The 16,830-nt window shown below is 36.4% G+C and overlaps 1 protein-coding gene across 4 annotated transcripts in view; it reads left to right on the plus strand.

Moving 5' to 3' along the window:
• The window catches only part of LOC123864290 (flap endonuclease GEN), a 34,364-nt gene extending 19,555 nt beyond the window's left edge, over nucleotides 1-14,809 (plus strand). For 2 of the 4 annotated variants that reach the window (XM_045904621.1, XM_045904620.1), the window contains 9 exons: nucleotides 5,929-5,948; nucleotides 6,552-6,641; nucleotides 7,217-7,370; nucleotides 8,559-8,691; nucleotides 9,718-9,879; nucleotides 12,369-12,537; nucleotides 13,129-13,273; nucleotides 13,376-13,453; nucleotides 13,826-14,809. In XM_045904621.1, the coding sequence (XP_045760577.1) occupies nucleotides 5,929-5,948; nucleotides 6,552-6,641; nucleotides 7,217-7,370; nucleotides 8,559-8,691; nucleotides 9,718-9,879; nucleotides 12,369-12,537; nucleotides 13,129-13,273; nucleotides 13,376-13,453; nucleotides 13,826-14,775 (1,901 nt within the window). In that variant the 3' untranslated portion in view covers nucleotides 14,776-14,809. Of the gene's footprint in view, nucleotides 1-5,928; nucleotides 5,949-6,551; nucleotides 6,642-7,216; nucleotides 7,371-8,558; nucleotides 8,692-9,717; nucleotides 9,880-12,368; nucleotides 12,538-13,128; nucleotides 13,274-13,375; nucleotides 13,454-13,825 lie in introns of those variants that run through there. The other 2 variants (XM_045904622.1, XM_045904623.1) reach the window with 2 other exon arrangements.
• The last annotated feature ends 2,021 nt before the right edge of the window (nucleotides 14,810-16,830 follow it).

Genomic DNA, 16,830 nt, shown 5'->3' on the forward strand with positions numbered 1-16,830 from the left:
TACACTGATCGCGAGCAATTTGCTCTTATCCATTGAGGAGTTCTGTTCTCCATCTCAGAAGATATTCATCAGAACTTCATCAAATTTATATGGGACCACCTGCAAAGTATACCTAGCTTTTCAAAAAAAAAAATCCAGATCGGTCCAGGCGTCTTTGAGCAATCGGTGAACATACATTAAAAAAAAAAATTGAATTTGCTCTTATCCATTGAGGAGTTCTGTTCTCCATCTTCAAAGATATTCATCAGATCTTTACCAAATTTATATGGGACCACTTGCAAAGTATACCCTATCAAACAAAAAAAAAATCCAAATCGGTCCAGGCGTCTTTGAGTAATCGGGGAACATACATAAAAAAAAAAGATACCAACGAATTCAGAACCTCTTCCTTTTTTTAAAGTCGGTTAAAAATATACTAAGATTTACTAACATGGTGTTATACCATAGAGTAGCAAACAGAGGCAAAGCTTCTAAGAAGCGAGCAAAATTTATAACTATTTTGGTAGGGCTGGCACTGGAGGATACAATTTAATTAACAATAGTTATTTGTTCAACAAGATGGTAAAGTTTGTTTTTGTTGTGATTGCCTAGTTTAAATATCGATCTTTAAATATCGATCGATAGATCTAAATATCGATTTTGAACGAAATCAGTCAATTTAGAAAGAATTATAAATGGTGCCAACTTTTTTAAATTTTGGTTACAGGTTCCTATTTTGTGATCCCAGGGAGCTCTAAATATCGATTTTGAACAAAATCGGTCAATTAACAAAGAATTTCAAAATGGCGTCGACTTTTTTAAATTTTGGTAACAGTTTCTTATTTTGTGATCCCAGGGAGCTCTAAATATCGATTTTGAACGAAATCGGTCAATTAACAAAGAATTTCAAAATGGCGTCGACTTTTTTAAATTTTGGTAACAGTTTCCTATTTTGTGATCCCAGGGAGCTCTAAATATCGATTTTGAACAAAATCGGTCAATTAACAAAGAATTTCAAAATGGCGTCGACTTTTTTAAATTTTGGTAACAGTTTCTTATTTTGTGATCCCAGGGAGCTCTAAATATCGATTTTGAACGAAATCGGTCAATTAACAAAGAATTTCAAAATGGCGTCGACTTTTTTAAATTTTGGTAACAGTTTCTTATTTTGTGATCGCAGGGAGCTCTAAATATCGATTTTGAACGAAATCGGTCAATTAACAAAGAATTTCAAAATGGCGTCGACTTTTTTAAATTTTGATAACAGTTTCTTATTTTGTGATCCCAGGGAGCTCTAAATATCGATTTTGAACGAAATCGGTCAATTAACAAAGAATTTCAAAATGGCGTCGACTTTTTTAAATTTTGGTAACAGTTTCTTATTTTGTGATCGCAGGGAGCTCTAAATATCGATTTTGAACGAAATCGGTCAATTAACAAAGAATTTCAAAATGGCGTCGACTTTTTTAAATTTTGGTAACAGTTTCTTATTTCGTGATCCCAGGGAGCTCTAAATATCGATTTTGAACGAAATCGGTCAATTAACAAAGAATTTCAAAATGGCGTCGACTTTTTTAAATTTTGGTAACAGTTTCTTATTTTGTGATCCCAGGGAGCTCTAAATATCGATTTTGAACGAAATCGGTCAATTAACAAAGAATTTCAAAATGGCGTCGACTTTTTTAAATTTTGGTAACAGTTTCTTATTTTGTGATCGCAGGGAGCTCTAAATATCGATTTTGAACGAAATCGGTCAATTAACAAAGAATTTCAAAATGGCGTCGACTTTTTTAAATTTTGATAACAGTTTCTTATTTTGTGATCCCAGGGAGCTCTAAATATCGATTTTGAACGAAATCGGTCAATTAACAAAGAATTTCAAAATGGCGTCGACTTTTTTAAATTTTGGTAACAGTTTCTTATTTTGTGATCGCAGGGAGCTCTAAATATCGATTTTGAACGAAATCGGTCAATTAACAAAGAATTTCAAAATGGCGTCGACTTTTTTAAATTTTGGTAACAGTTTCTTATTTTGTGATCGCAGGGAGCTCTAAATATCGATTTTGAACGAAATCGGTCAATTAACAAAGAATTTCAAAATGGCGTCGACTTTTTTAAATTTTGGTAACAGTTTCTTATTTCGTGATCCCAGGGAGCTCTAAATATCGATTTTGAACGAAATCGGTCAATTAACAAAGAATTTCAAAATGGCATCGACTTTTTTAAATTTTGGTAACAGTTTCTTATTTCGTGATCCCAGGGAGCTCTAAATATCGATTTTGAACGAAATCGGTCAATTTACAAAGAATTTCAAAATGGCGTCGACTTTTTAAATTTTGGTAACAGTTTCTTATTTCGTGATCCCAGGGAGCTCTAAATATCGATTTTGAACGAAATCGGTCAATTAACAAAGAATTTCAAAATGGCGTCGACTTTTTTAAATTTGGTAACAATATCCTGTTTTGTGATCCTAGGGATCCTCAGATATTGATTTTGAACAAAATCTATGACAGTTCAAGAAAATAGATTTTAAACACTATTTAAATTATTATCATTAACATTAAATTAAATGAAAACACGACGCGCGACGTGTACTGCAGCCCCTGAGCTTGAGCACAGGCCGAGCCGGTATAAACCGATTTCTCTCCGTACGCGACGTAGCGCCTGTGCTCACGCACACACGCGCCTCAAGCTTGTAGTAGTGTACCTATCGTAGCGCGCTTGTATGAAGCTTTGACTCTGTTCGCTACTCATGTGGTTATACAACGCAATACCACACTAACAAACACTCGTACAAACATACAGACAAGTATATACTCACACACACTCACACACACACATGGACGCACGCACACGCACTTTTGAACGGTTTGAACGGAACACGGTTTTGAAATTGAAATTGAAAAAAGTGTAAGAATTTGTAAGAAAATATTTAAAAAAGGTATATCAGCCGGTTTTTTATTCCAGCTCTTAATACATGTAAAAACGTCCAATCTGTTCATTTACTTGAGCCTTTACCCTAGTACCTAATTATATCGACCGCCCCATATCAAAACAAAGTAAATGTCATTTTTCCGAAAATCGTTTTATGTCATAAGCCTAACTTTCATAGTATGTCCCGTTGTATTGTAAGGACACCCACATTAAAGTAAAATTAAAAGCTAGTAAGTCGCTTTGACCATTTTAAAACATAGTAAGTCTATGAACTGGCTAGGTTTTTTATAGATTAATGCGCCTTACTAAGTTTTTCAAAGGAATTAGATAAAATAAAATAAATATCACCCATTATCTAAATACCATGTCAAAACAGTAAATACTTAATGATGCATTAAAACTTAAAAGTAAGATAGGAAAAGTCAATGACCTCTACATGTCAACTGTTAAATATGGCTTGCAAGGGAAATACTTTGCATACTTACATAATGTTTTTAAGGTTCCATATCTCAAAAGGAAACACGGGACCCTTATAGGATCACTTTGTTGTCTGTCTTTCTGTCCGTCTGTCCGTCTGTCGTGTCTGTCAAGAAAACCGATAGGGTATTTCCCGTTAACCTAGAATTATGGGCAGGTAGATAGGTCTCAACTCTCATAGCCCAAGTAAAGGAATAAATCCGAGAACAAATTTCGTGATTCTAGATCAACGGGAAGTACTGTATAGGTTTTCTTGACGGACGGACGGACAAATGGACAGACAACGAAGTGATCCTTTAAGAGCTCCGTTTTTCATTTTGAGGTACGGAACCCTAAAAAAGAAAGTGATGCACATCTAATGAATAAATGTGTAGGCCAGTCTTCACACTAAAATATTTAAACCCCTTTAATTTAAAAACTGTCATAGCCTAGTGGTTAGAACGTCCGCCTCCTAATCGAAGGTCGGGGGTTCGATCCTGGAATCACGCACTACTAACTTTTCAGTTATGTGCGTTTTAAGCAATTTAATATTGTATATCAAATCTTTGAAAAGAGCAACCGCCGAGTTTCTTGTTGAAGACTACGGCCTAAACTTCTCTTGAATTTAAACCACTTACTAGGTTTTGATCTGAGAAAGAAATTTGACATTAATTGACAAAATTGAGAGACCTAAGCTTGTATAAGAACACAGAAGTGTCATAATTCGTGTTCACTTTGCCTAACGTCTCTCGGAGAGCAGAGAGAGATTTAAACTGTTTCTTATAATCACTGGCCATATTTCAAATGCGAAAGTGTGTTTGTTGGTTTAATATTCAATCACGCTGCAACGGAGCAACCAGTCGACGTGGTTTTTTGCATGGATACATTTAAAGACCTTGAGAGTGACATCTCTCTCCGCATCGTATTCTTTATTGCTGAGGGTTGTGACCTCTTTCCATTATTCCTACATCTAATGGTAGGTTTTCTTGGGATAATAATGCGGTGGGTTCAAAGAGCCTACGGAACTCGACTAGAAAAACGAGATTTTGACTCTTAGTTTTAACGGTTATGAATTAGTTATTATTATCAGTGATAAAATTGATTAGGGCTGCCAGGTAAAATGACATTTATCTCGGAAAATCAAAGAGTTTCCACGAGATTTTTTCCAAGTTTGCGCTACTAAGTACATATATTATGAAGAGGAAAGGTTTGTTTGTTTGTTATCGATAAACTCTGAAACTACTGAACTACTTGCACTAAAGACATAATCATCAACATCAACCGACAGACGTCCACAGTGAACATAGGTCTTTAATAGGGTCTTCCACATGCTACGGGTTTGCGCCGCCTGAATCTTTGCGCTTGCGCTTGACGACAATCATGCTTTAAAGAAAGCAATGATGAGGTCCAAGTTGGAGCACGCTTACCTGGAAGATGCCTATTCACTCTTGGCTTGCAGGTATCTATGGTATATATGGCAGGAAACACGGCCGCCGAAATGGCGTTCCAACCTTTAGGCTCTCCCCATTGCCCGCAGCATGAATCTGAGCTTCCTTATGATGGTTATATTATGTACATATAATATCTCATAAGAAATCTCTAACACACAATCCAGCTAAGTAAGTCCAATTTCGAAAAAAGCTAGCTAGCCGACAAATCTAACTCAGGCAGCCTTCGGGAACCTTCGAGATGTCTCTGTCCAAAATTCCTCAATGCTTGAAGAACAGTCTTTGAATAGTGCATATTGTCAGTGATGAAATATGGATCCGAAATATAGGTCTTTTTTTTGTACACAGGAAATGCCTGACGCATACCCCTCCGTCATGTGGGGCTTGCACCAAACTTGCACTACTACGAAATCCATTTCGGAACACGGCACCCGGAACGAGGCGCGCTATCTCCTAACATAGGTATAATACCTATTTAGAACACTTACTATCTGTCATCATAATCTATGACAACCTCCGAGTATTTACCTGGTAAAACCGTAACTTTAGAATAAAATTTAGTATATAAGCAGGCTTCATTTAGAAATGAAAAAATCCCTATTTTATTTTTCAACGATTATAAACACAACTTTCATTCAAAAATAATAAGCTTATATTCATTTTAAATAATATTTTGCGACGAAATGACGCGCACAGTCCTTCCGCCATGACAGTCCAGTGGACACTGAATTCCATAGAGCGCCTGCAAGAAAATAAATAGCACAGGAAGTTTTTTGGTTAGTTTTAGATTATTTAAGAAACGAAAAACATTTAGTATAAAACTAACAGTTAAAATTGATTGCTAAACCTAAACATATCATTTTCTGGAGGTTGGCTTCAAAGTATCAAGATGTTAAAGAAAACTTTTACAGAACAAGTTGCGAACAGCAATGTTTTCAACTTGGTTTTTTTTTATTATTGGGATAATGTATACTAAATTAAAAAAGGCCCTTATAATCTTCACAAACTGAAGTTTTTAATTGCATGTATTTAATAGCTGTTAATGCTTTAGAAAAATAAACAATTTACTTCAAAGTACAGCATTTTTGCGATTTGTCAAATAGCAATTACCTTAAAGGTGTATTGAAAGAGGTATATTATATATATTAAAACTATTTATAACTTGTTGGTTTATAAAACAATTAGATGCTGGACATGGCTTTGTCCACATAAATTTTGGGTTTTTAAAACTCCTGTGGGATCTCTTTGATTTTCTGGACTAAAAAGTAGCCTATATTCATATTTGGGATGGAAGCTATGTGTGTATCAAATACATAATAGCTAGGTGTTCATAAGCATGAATTTAAGTTTTTAAACATGTTGATTTGCCTCAAAAAAAGGTAACCTATGTCTGTCACCGGGATGTAAACTGACTGAAAATTTTGTTGATTGAAATCAGTGTTAAACGAATGAGCCATGAAAAGCTAACAGACAGATGGAATGCCACTGTTGAATTTATAATGTTTGTAGGTATGGATAAAATCTATTAAAATAATAAATAAGAAATCTAATAAAATAATATGAATATCTGTTAAAATGTAAAATGTGTTTTAAAAGTTTATTTTGCTAAAATGTGAATTATTTTGCTATTTATTTAGAGATGGATAAAACATCTGCTTTAATATTGATAGAATATCCAATTATATTTGAAAAGCAGTATATAAATAAAATATTTATATATTTTAATATTTTCAGTGTGAGACACTTCTAAAAAGTATGGGTGTGAGATGTGTGAAGGGACGAGGGGAAGCTGAAGCTACCTGTGCGAGGCTAAATGCTAAAGGTGTTTGTATTTTTTTATAATTCCAAATGCAAGTATAGTACGCGACAGACCAATCTGAGCATACTTGTAACCGTGACTCGAGAAATATACATACGGCGGCGCACCGCGCACTCCTTGACGGCACTCGCGTAACTCTTATCTCTTACGCAAGAGAGATAGATAAGAGTTTATGCGTTAGAAAGAGAGGCTTTTATTAAATTTTAGGCCTATGTAAGCTTAATTGCACTTTATTATGTTGCCATTTATTTGAACTTATTCTTTGCTAAGAATTTTAATTGTTCTGTGCTTGGGTGACGTCCCCCTTTGATGGCACCACCACTTATCTCGAATGAAAGAGAGAGAGATAAAAGATAAGAGTTTACGCGATAGCAAGAGGCGTTGACTAAATTTTAGGCTGCAGCGCTAAGTGAGCTGAATCACAGTTTGTTGCGTCTGGACAAGAGTCGTTTTTTTTACTGAATAATGTGTACTTATTAATGTAATGTATTGTGTAATGTGTGTGAATAATGAATACTGTGCTTGGAACTATATTATACTAAGATTTACTAGTCAAATACATAAACTTATTTTTTTATAGCTTGTTCATGCAGTGGTTTCACAAGACTCCGATTGTTTCGCGTATGGCGCAAGGCGTGTGTATCGCAACTTTAGCGTGTCTAGCTCCGCGGGTGGCGGCGCGATGCAAGGCTCGGTCGACTGTTATGACGCTGAGAAAATGTACCAGAGTAATGGTGAGCATTAATAGGCTTTTAAAGACTGTATGTTTATAATTCTATGTAGCTTGTTTATGTTGGATCATGTATATATCTATGTATATACCTACTTTATTGTACCCCAAAACACAAATGGCAGGTTACAAAAAAGAAAACTTAAAATGTAGGTGAAAAAAGGCGGTCTTATCGCTAAATAGCGATCTCCAGACATCCTTAACATCAACATGAACAAGCTTGGTAATAATTATGCTTTGCAGGAAAAACGTTTTCTTGTTAAGCTTAAGTATCTTTTATAGAATTTATTCATAGCTTTTTTTTCAGTAACACAAGGAACCCTTAGGGAGGTAGTCCACAACGGCGACTTTCTGAGCGCGCGTCTGCATCGCTACTTTTGGCCGTTAGTCACATTTGCAACGGCGTCAATTCAGTAGTGATACGACTGCATAGTATCGATTCAGCATCGCTTCTGCATCGCTGCAAACGCGCGACTGTATTGATTTAGCTACCTTCCGTTAAAGCAACAACAAAGACATCGCGATCAATGTGGTCTGGACCGAGTCCGTCTTGCAACTTGTAGCGTCTACAGGCGTTCAGAGGTAGTTACACTGACATCACACGACTGTATCGATGCTGCATCGCGTCTGTATCGATGTTATTTCGCGATATGGCAATTCAAAATTATTGCTACGTGGCCGAAAATATACCAACTTACGACCAGCGGCAGTATCGGGACTGTATCGCTGTCGTTTTGGGACTGTATCGCTGCACAAAGTCGCCGTGGCGTGGGTATGACTATACTATAAGAGAGGTCCTCTTATAGTATCATCATGTCCAGCCGTTGTTGTTACGTCGGTTAGATATTTGTACAAACATTTTCTCAGCGGTTAATTTTTATCCAAGTTACCTATATTTATATTTCAGTGACGTCATAATTATCCATAGGGGTCGACCGTTTGCGTCATTAAAACTTAAATCACACTTTTTGTTCATTTATAAAAGTTAGGCACGTTGTTAAAATGTTTGGGGAAATTTAGGTATTAAGAGTTCTTGCTGTATATATTTATATTGAAACGTTTTATATAACACAAGTTTGTAATTATATGATTACGTACGTATGTACATACATACGGTTTGAGTGTAATGACTGATAACTTTAACATAATATTGGGCATCGTGTACTTACCTACAGAAAAAGATTGTCTATAGGTTTCGGACGTCAGAAAATGGTGGCTTTGGCTTTATTGTGCGGTTGTGACTACGGCAGCGGAGCTTGTGGGTCGTCCATAACAACAGTGGTTTCATTTCTGCATACTGTGTCAGAAGATCAGGTTATTCACAGGTGAAAAATTACGAAATACAATATCGCTCACGGTTGGTTGATTATTTTTGAAAATATTTTTAAGCTTCCTTATCCAAGAAGGGCCAACCGGACCCTTCAAAATGTTATTAAGACCCTTTTACTAAGCCTTTGCTTTCCCTCAGCGTGTTGTATAAGTATTCTCTTGAACCGTAATAGAGTTGAATTTTCACAGAGTATGGCATTTCTATTGCCGCTATAATTATCTATACTAATAAATAAAATTGGAGTGTCTGTCTGTAATTTCGAAATAACAACCACATATTAAGGTCATATGTTTATTTGAACGATACCATAATTGAATCACACGTTTATAAAATTTTTGTCTGTCTGTCTGTCTGTTTGAAAAGGCTAATCTTCGGAACGGCTGAACCGATTTTGACGGGATTTTCACAGACAAGTAGAGGATTGGCCAGGGAGTAACATAGGCTACTTTTTTAACCGATTTTTTACCTATGTACACCGAAATCTCCGAGATTTCTGAACCGATTTGCGTATTTTTTTTTTATCCCACGGGAAAGTTCCCACGGGATTTCAGACCCTAAATCCACGCGGGCGAAGCTGCGGGTATCAGCTAGTAAATAATAAAAAACAAGATGGCAAATTTCAAAATGGCCGCCATGTAAATTTAAAAAATAAATAAAAGTACTTGAAACATTGTGATATCTTCTACGATGGTAAAGAACCCTTCATGTGCGAATCCGACTCGTACCACGACTGACCACATACTTTAAATTCAAAATATTATATGTAAGTAAATTTTTGCAGAATTTTAGCAACTGAAGGTAGAGAGTACCTACTTATCCATCGCAAGTTAAAAATTTTGGAATGCAATTTTATGTCTGTGAGAAACTAGATACAAATCCAAGATCGAAACTTCGGTAAGCGTATCTGCTTAGGTTCTGCACCTATTCTAATCTTTAAAACTTAATTTTTGTTCATCTAAATCTACTTCAGGTATTCTTCAGGAATTAAAAATATGCGCATGATAAATTTCGTATTATACAGGTTATTATCATGGGTCAGCGATCCTCAATACTACGAGGAAAAGGCTCGTTGGATGTCCGCACCGGGCCGCTGCGACCGCTGTGGACACGTAGGTCGCACGCACGCTAGGAACGGCTGCCCGATCTGTGTTACTCACAAAGGATGCGCAGACCTAGGCCACAAGTTAGTATAATTAATGCTGATAAATAGAATGTTCGACGGTAATGTGTTTCGTGTGGGTTGAAGTTGTCTTATTACCGAAATTAATGATCAATCTATCCGTCAACTGGCTATAACGATGTTGTTAATTGTCAACAAAGACCATGCAATTTTTGACAACGTTGCTAAGTAACTTATCGACGGATGACAGATAGGATTTATTATTAATTTTGGCCGTTAATGTCGCGACACCTGCGTATATTACGTCGCCGAAAGTTTGGCGGTAGAATTTTTCGGTCGTAGTATTCGGTTGGGAAACACCTCTTGTGAAAAACGTGCTGAAAAGTACACAACAGAACTTAACGCGTCTTTATTAACGTGTGACGATACGACGCGACGGGACAACGGCGATGTACAGACAGTAAGCAGGAAGAATTTTTGCGTAATGCGTATTGATGTGTCACTTTGTTCCGGTGCGTTCCGGCTGAAATAATCGCCTGACAGAAGGCACGGCGTTACCACACGAGTAGATATCCATACAGAGAAGAAGCTTCATAGAAGCGGCTTGCTGTAGGCACACGAATAGGTACCTATAGTATCTACTCGTGTGGTGTTAAGCCGAACGCGCCCTAAATTCAGTTTTCTGTTATGAATAACATTCTTTACGTATTCAGCCGAACTTTCGGCGACGTAATTTATAAAACGCAGAGGTGTTGCGACACTTAGGTACAAGGAACCATAATATAGAGGCGTTCTCTTTGCGACATACGAGTTGGAGATATGCGTGTCTGACTTTTCTAAGACAGGTGCTGACTTTTCTTCGCTACTCCGCCCGATTGCGCCGACTCTAAAGCTTGAAACAACACGTGCGTCGCAAACTCTAGGTAGGCATATTGCCACACAGGCAAAAGACGCGCGCGTAGGCGTCCACGATTTGTAATACAAGAACTTACGAAGATCGCATGAAGTCTTGAATTACAAATTGCTAAAGCAACTCCAAAAATAAATCTTCTGTACGACTTCCAGTGCTCTCGGTGCTTCAACGAGCGCCTGTTTATTAACTTTATAAACTCTAACACTTACACTGTGTAACTGATTTAGGTGCGCTTGCTCTGCTAGGGTTAAAAAAGTAAATTATGTGGTTGTAGTTCGACGATAAAAGGCGAGTTTGAAACTTTGTAGCATCCCACATTTCCAAAATAGAATGGAAGGTATAAACTATAAAGCGTACAGTGTACTATCCGCGTACAAAGCTTTCCGGTCGTTGCGTTGCTACACCTGTTATAGTCAAAAGCTGAAAATCCGCTGCTCTTAGGTTTGCCTAGTCAGTAGGCGAGACTAACTCCAACATTCGAGATTTGATTTATACGAGTGAAATAATCGCCCGGGCTCTGGAGGAAAGAAACTATTAAAAATATTAGTCAAGGAATTAAGTTATGGAATTCACTAAGACGAGGATCTGAGAATTGATTAGGCAAATCTAGAATTAGCAATCTTTTAGCTTTTGACTATAACATGTAGATACATTGTACGTAGTTGAACACAATATGTGTCAAGAAAAATGTACATCGTCGTGCCGATTCAGATAAAATTCACATCTTTCTCGCATCAAAGACGCATTGGGACTTATCTGGCGGTAAGATTCTTAGTAGAGATCTAGCTTCGACAATCCTCTTCAGCTATTCAATATCGTATTGTGCGCTTTCAGGTTTCAACCATATCCGTTATACGTAAAAGATTCATACACAATGACTTAGGTATACTTTTTTTCATTGCCTAAATTTTATGATCTCCTTAATTTAATACATACCCAAAATATATTTCAAAATCTTCGAACTTATCGATTCATTCGACTCGAATAAATGATTCTATGATCTTATAGAAGTCACATACAATTGTTTAACTTTCTGACACTAACCGTTAAGGTTTGGAATGCCCTCCCATTGTCTGTGTTTCCTGCCAATTATAACTTAAGCAACTCTAGGCAAGCGCGCTCAAACCAAGACCTCTTCATTGCTTTGCCTGTCCTGTAATATAAAAAAAAGGTCAAACGTTATTCAGTATCTACCTTTTTTTATAAAAAAATATATAGACTAGCGCTTGGCTGCAATCAGACTTGCTAGCAAGTGATGATGCAGCCTATTCAGTATTCACTCTTGACTTAAAGTTACCCTTATTAAAAGTTGAAGGAAAAACTGATGCCGGAAGGGCGTACGGATTAGAAACGAGGAAGCAAATCCCTTCGTACGTGTCCGAGGAATTTCAACTACGTACGGATTCAGACCTTGACGATGCCTTGCAGTACGATGGTAGAAAGGTGAAAGAGGAACCAGGTCAAAAACTAACTACTTACTTTGTAATTTATTCACATTATCATTGCATACCAAAATGAACCGGGGCATAGACTATCTATCGCGAATAAGATCATAATCGGAATTAATTGCATTTTTGGTTACACATTCCAATCGAAATATGCGGTGTCAAGTTCGTGAAAAGACAATGTTATTTTGTAGGTCCAAAGTAGCAGAAGTGAAACGTGAAGTATCGCTTCGGAATCGGGCTCTGTCGTGCGGAATGCCGTTCCCCGAACCGAAAGTTATGAAGGAATTCATGGACCCTACGCCAGAAGATATAGATCTCGAGGGCCTGAAGATTCCTACTCCGAGTTTAATCCAGTTTGTGGTATTTGATTGAGATATACATAAGTGTAATTTGCTTTCAAAGTTGGGAATAGTGATTTCCGTTGTTTAAATCCTTACTTATATTATAAATGCGAAACTTCTATCTGTCTGTAACCTTTTCATGGCCAATTTTGACGAAAAGTACAGACATAGTTTTCATTTCGGAGACGGATGTATCTAGACTACTTTTACACTAGAAAAGCTGCCACGGGATTATTAAAAAACAAATTCAAGCGGACGATGCATCATCTAGTGATAAAATAAGTTAAGAACAGTGTTTGCCAGTGATATTTTATCGATGTATATCGATGTATTTAAAGTATTTCAAAAATATGGGTGATGTTTTTAAGAATATTCAACTTCCTGCTCCAACTTGTTAAGTTTGGGCTAGGAATGGGAACGACAAACAAGACATACGTTGCCATATTGTCGTACAGCCATACTGGGTTTGAACTTACAACCTTTCAGATTTCAGTCCGCCCGTTGACCATTGAACTATAGAGAAATTCAAATTATTTACTAACAATTTTTCTTGTTTATTTGAATAATATGCATTCTCTTTTCCTCCGTAAACTTTTTTGTTTGTTTCCAGAAAATAATGTCGTACAAGTTAGACTGGACGGAAAAATATTGCGTAGAAAAGTTCTTACCATTGTTAACTAAATGGCATCTGCAGGAAAAAGTACCCAGCCGTAGCCTTCAACCTATTGAAATAAAGAAGAAGAGAAACCCTAGAGGTAGTCCTTACATTCCCGATTGCATGCAATATGAAATTTTAAACAATTTTATACGATTACATTATATTAACAGTAACACTGAAACTATTTTTCACTTTGTAGGAGTTCCAAGCTTTGAAGTGTTGTGGAAAGATATTAATGGTCAATATGAAGGTCTCATTCCTGATGATCAGTTTGAAGGTAAAAAAGTAGTCATTCAATAATTATGTGTAATAAGAGAATGCCCGCGACTTCGTCCGGGTGGATTTAGGTTTTATAGATTATAAAGATCCCGTGGGAACTGTTTGATTTTCTGGGATAAAAAGTTGCCTTTGTCAATTACAGATACGCAAGCTACCTTCGTACCAAACATACAAATCGGTTAAGCGGATGGGTTTTTGGGAATCCCGTGGGAACCGTCCCCGGAATATAAGCTAACCCTGTACCAAATGTCGTTAGAATCTGTTAAACTGTTGGGCCGTTAAAAGGTAGCAGACAGACAGACAGATACACTTTCGCATTTATAATATTAGTATGGATGAAATATGTATCGTAATTTATTGTTCTTTTCAGATGGCGATGATATTTTCGGTCCTTGGACTTCAGTAGAGAGGCAAGATCTCATGCGCAAGTATTATCCAGATTTAGTAGAAAAGTATGAAGAATCTACAAAGAAACCTCCAAAGGAAAAGAAAGCGAAGGGAAGAAAGAAGAAAGAGAACCAACAAGAACAAAATGATAAACCAAAGAGAAAATATACCAGAAAGCCAAAACAGCTTAAAGATGTTGTGCTATCTAAACTTAACGAGTCTATGAAAAACTTGAGCCTTACCAATCAAGATCTCAATTCTAGCAAAGCAAACGTCAGTGTTTCAGTAAAAAGATTAAAAAGAAAAATTAAAAACAATGCAAAGAGTAAACCGAAAAATACCATTGAAAGTTACTTACAACCGCGTAAGAAGAGAAAGTCTTCTAAATTAATGCAGTCCCTGAGAAATAGTTTCAGAAACATGTCAATTGAGAATAACGAATCTTTGAGTCTCAAATATTTAGACACTGCTGATAGTGACAAAGAGAATAGACAAAACAAGACAGAAGATGATAAGCATTTGCTAAGTATGTTGAATATGAGTGAAGAAGATATCAGCGAAAATGATTTGTCTGCGATAATTGATAACATAGTGTCCAGAGCTCCCACTGTCACAACTGCAAAAGTTAACAGCAATTTAGTTAAATTGATCTTTGAGAATAAACAAATGTTGAGAAAGTCTACATTAACTCAAAGATTCCACCAAAACAATTGTTCGACACCCAAAAACAGTCCACTGCGAAAAAGCTGTCACGATACAAATGCTAGCAGACGGTCTTCTATGTCAAAAGCAAACACAAGCTATTTCTTTGATAAATTATCCGACGAGCGCGATGCTTTCGAGATGTCCATGGAATATAGTCGAAAACACAAAATCGCTTCTATCAGTCTAGATTGTGATGCAACTTTGGACTATAGCTTACTTGATGTTTGATTTTGAAGTTTTAACAATAAATTAATTTTTTCGAATTTGTGTATTTTTTAATAATCCTTTATATAGTGCATAGTTTGAACTTAATGCAGGATATTTTTTTGGAAGCGGTCATTCAGACGAAAGTTTAAACTATAATAGAAAACACCGTCGATATTAAGATAGTAAAAACTGTATTCAAAGATTTTCAAAAGTGTATACACAAGTCAGGAATCGAGCCCGCATTTTTTCTCAAAAAATCGCTAGTTATCATGGAAATCGATGAAGTGTGACAAAAATATAGATGCTATATACAGGGTTTAACCAGAACGCTAGCAACAACTTAGCGTTATTATTATACTACCCTAATACAATCCAATGCCAATAACCATTTGCCGTATCTTGTAGTTTTAGTGATTTAGTATTTTTCAAACCAACATTGTATAGCCTGCAAAACTCGGCTCAATACCTCACCTACGACGCGGCATTGACTTCGAGTGACCTATTTATGGAACGTTCGTTGACCTCTAGCGTCAGTCAGATGTTTTATTTGCAATATATTGTGAACTTTGAAAAAATAAGAGGACTTAAAAAATATTTCTTAGTTATTTTATGGTATCTTATCAGAAATCATCAGTACCTTTCTTCGTTTTTGCTAGCGTTCTGGTTACATCCTGTATAGTAAAAAGAAAACTAACCTCTGAAATAAAAAGAAAAAGCTAGAGATACGACTATTTATGATTTTCCAAATTAAGTCTAAATGCATTTAAGCTGCGCTGCGCGACGCTACGCGGTGCGACGCGGCCCATCGCAACGCCATGCTTGCGATACCCAGGCGGTCAAATATAGTTTATATGAGTTTGTATGGAGCAAAACGCACTAGAGCAACGCGGCGTGAAAAATATAGTTTAAGTGTATGGGTTTGTATGGAGCAATCTGCGTTTGGAGTTTGAACCCAGGATTGGCATTAGGTAGGTACCTATTTAATGACAGGTCATTGGGAAATGAGCACTGAGCACAAACTGGGCAACCAGTGCTTTTATGCCTCTATGACCTGCACGCTACTGATCCCGGCCTACTTAAAATTAGAGGACCATTTAAAAAACTCAATAGTACAAGTTGATTAATAAACAAACACCTAGTCGAAGCAAACACTTGAGTTTTGAAAGCGTATTGAAAATACAAAAGAAAGGGACTAGAAACAAAGTCCAGAAAAGGACTTCTTGCATTTTTATAATAGCTAATTTAATGTATTACAATAAAGTCATAAAATATAATGTTAGCCAGCGAGTAATAGCTGCAACGACCAAAAACATTCCACTTTTTGGTGGTACACTTAAACAAAATAATATAATTTATATTTAGCAATATAAATTAAAATGTAGGAGAAATTTTAAATAAAACTCGTACATTTTACACCGAGATGGGCGAATGGTTGCTTTTACACTCTGAACAAAATGACACAAAGCATATCAGTAAGTAGAAGTTACTCTGTTCTACCGAAACAAAGAAAGCTTCTGTTTCATATATAAATCCGTGTATTATTTCGCGGAGAGCGGAGGAAGGAATTAGGTGGCCGTAACTATGGCGCTTTGTTTGCTACGCTGGTCTACGTATTCGTAGCACGGTCTACGTTTCGTAGCCGGTCCGTAGCAACATTTTATTTAAAGGCGCTATTCAAAAAACTTTGATGCAGAAAACTATTTAACAGTTCGAAATACAATACAAAGTGATACTATACTATACTATATTATATATACAGACTAACACTACCAGTAGGCGTTTAGCATCTAAGTGACTGAATTATTAGGTAGATTTTATTATGAAACTATTGTTTTATAAACTTTGTTAAGTAGCTACGAGCTCAAAAACTTAGAGGCAAACATTTTGTCCGCGTAGATTTAGATTCTTTCTTTTTAATCATTCCGTAGAACTTTTAAATTTCCCGTTCAATCTTGATTAAATGGATGGACTGGGTAAAGATAACAGAAAGACAGACACTTTCACATTCCGTAATAATATTAGTGTGGATTTCAGAAGTAGGTAGATCGCTTTGCTCGCTTACAAACGTCTCGGGTG

The sequence above is a fragment of the Maniola jurtina genome, chromosome 4, assembly GCF_905333055.1.
Source record: "Maniola jurtina chromosome 4, ilManJurt1.1, whole genome shotgun sequence".
NCBI classification, from domain to species: Eukaryota; Metazoa; Arthropoda; class Insecta; order Lepidoptera; family Nymphalidae; genus Maniola; species Maniola jurtina.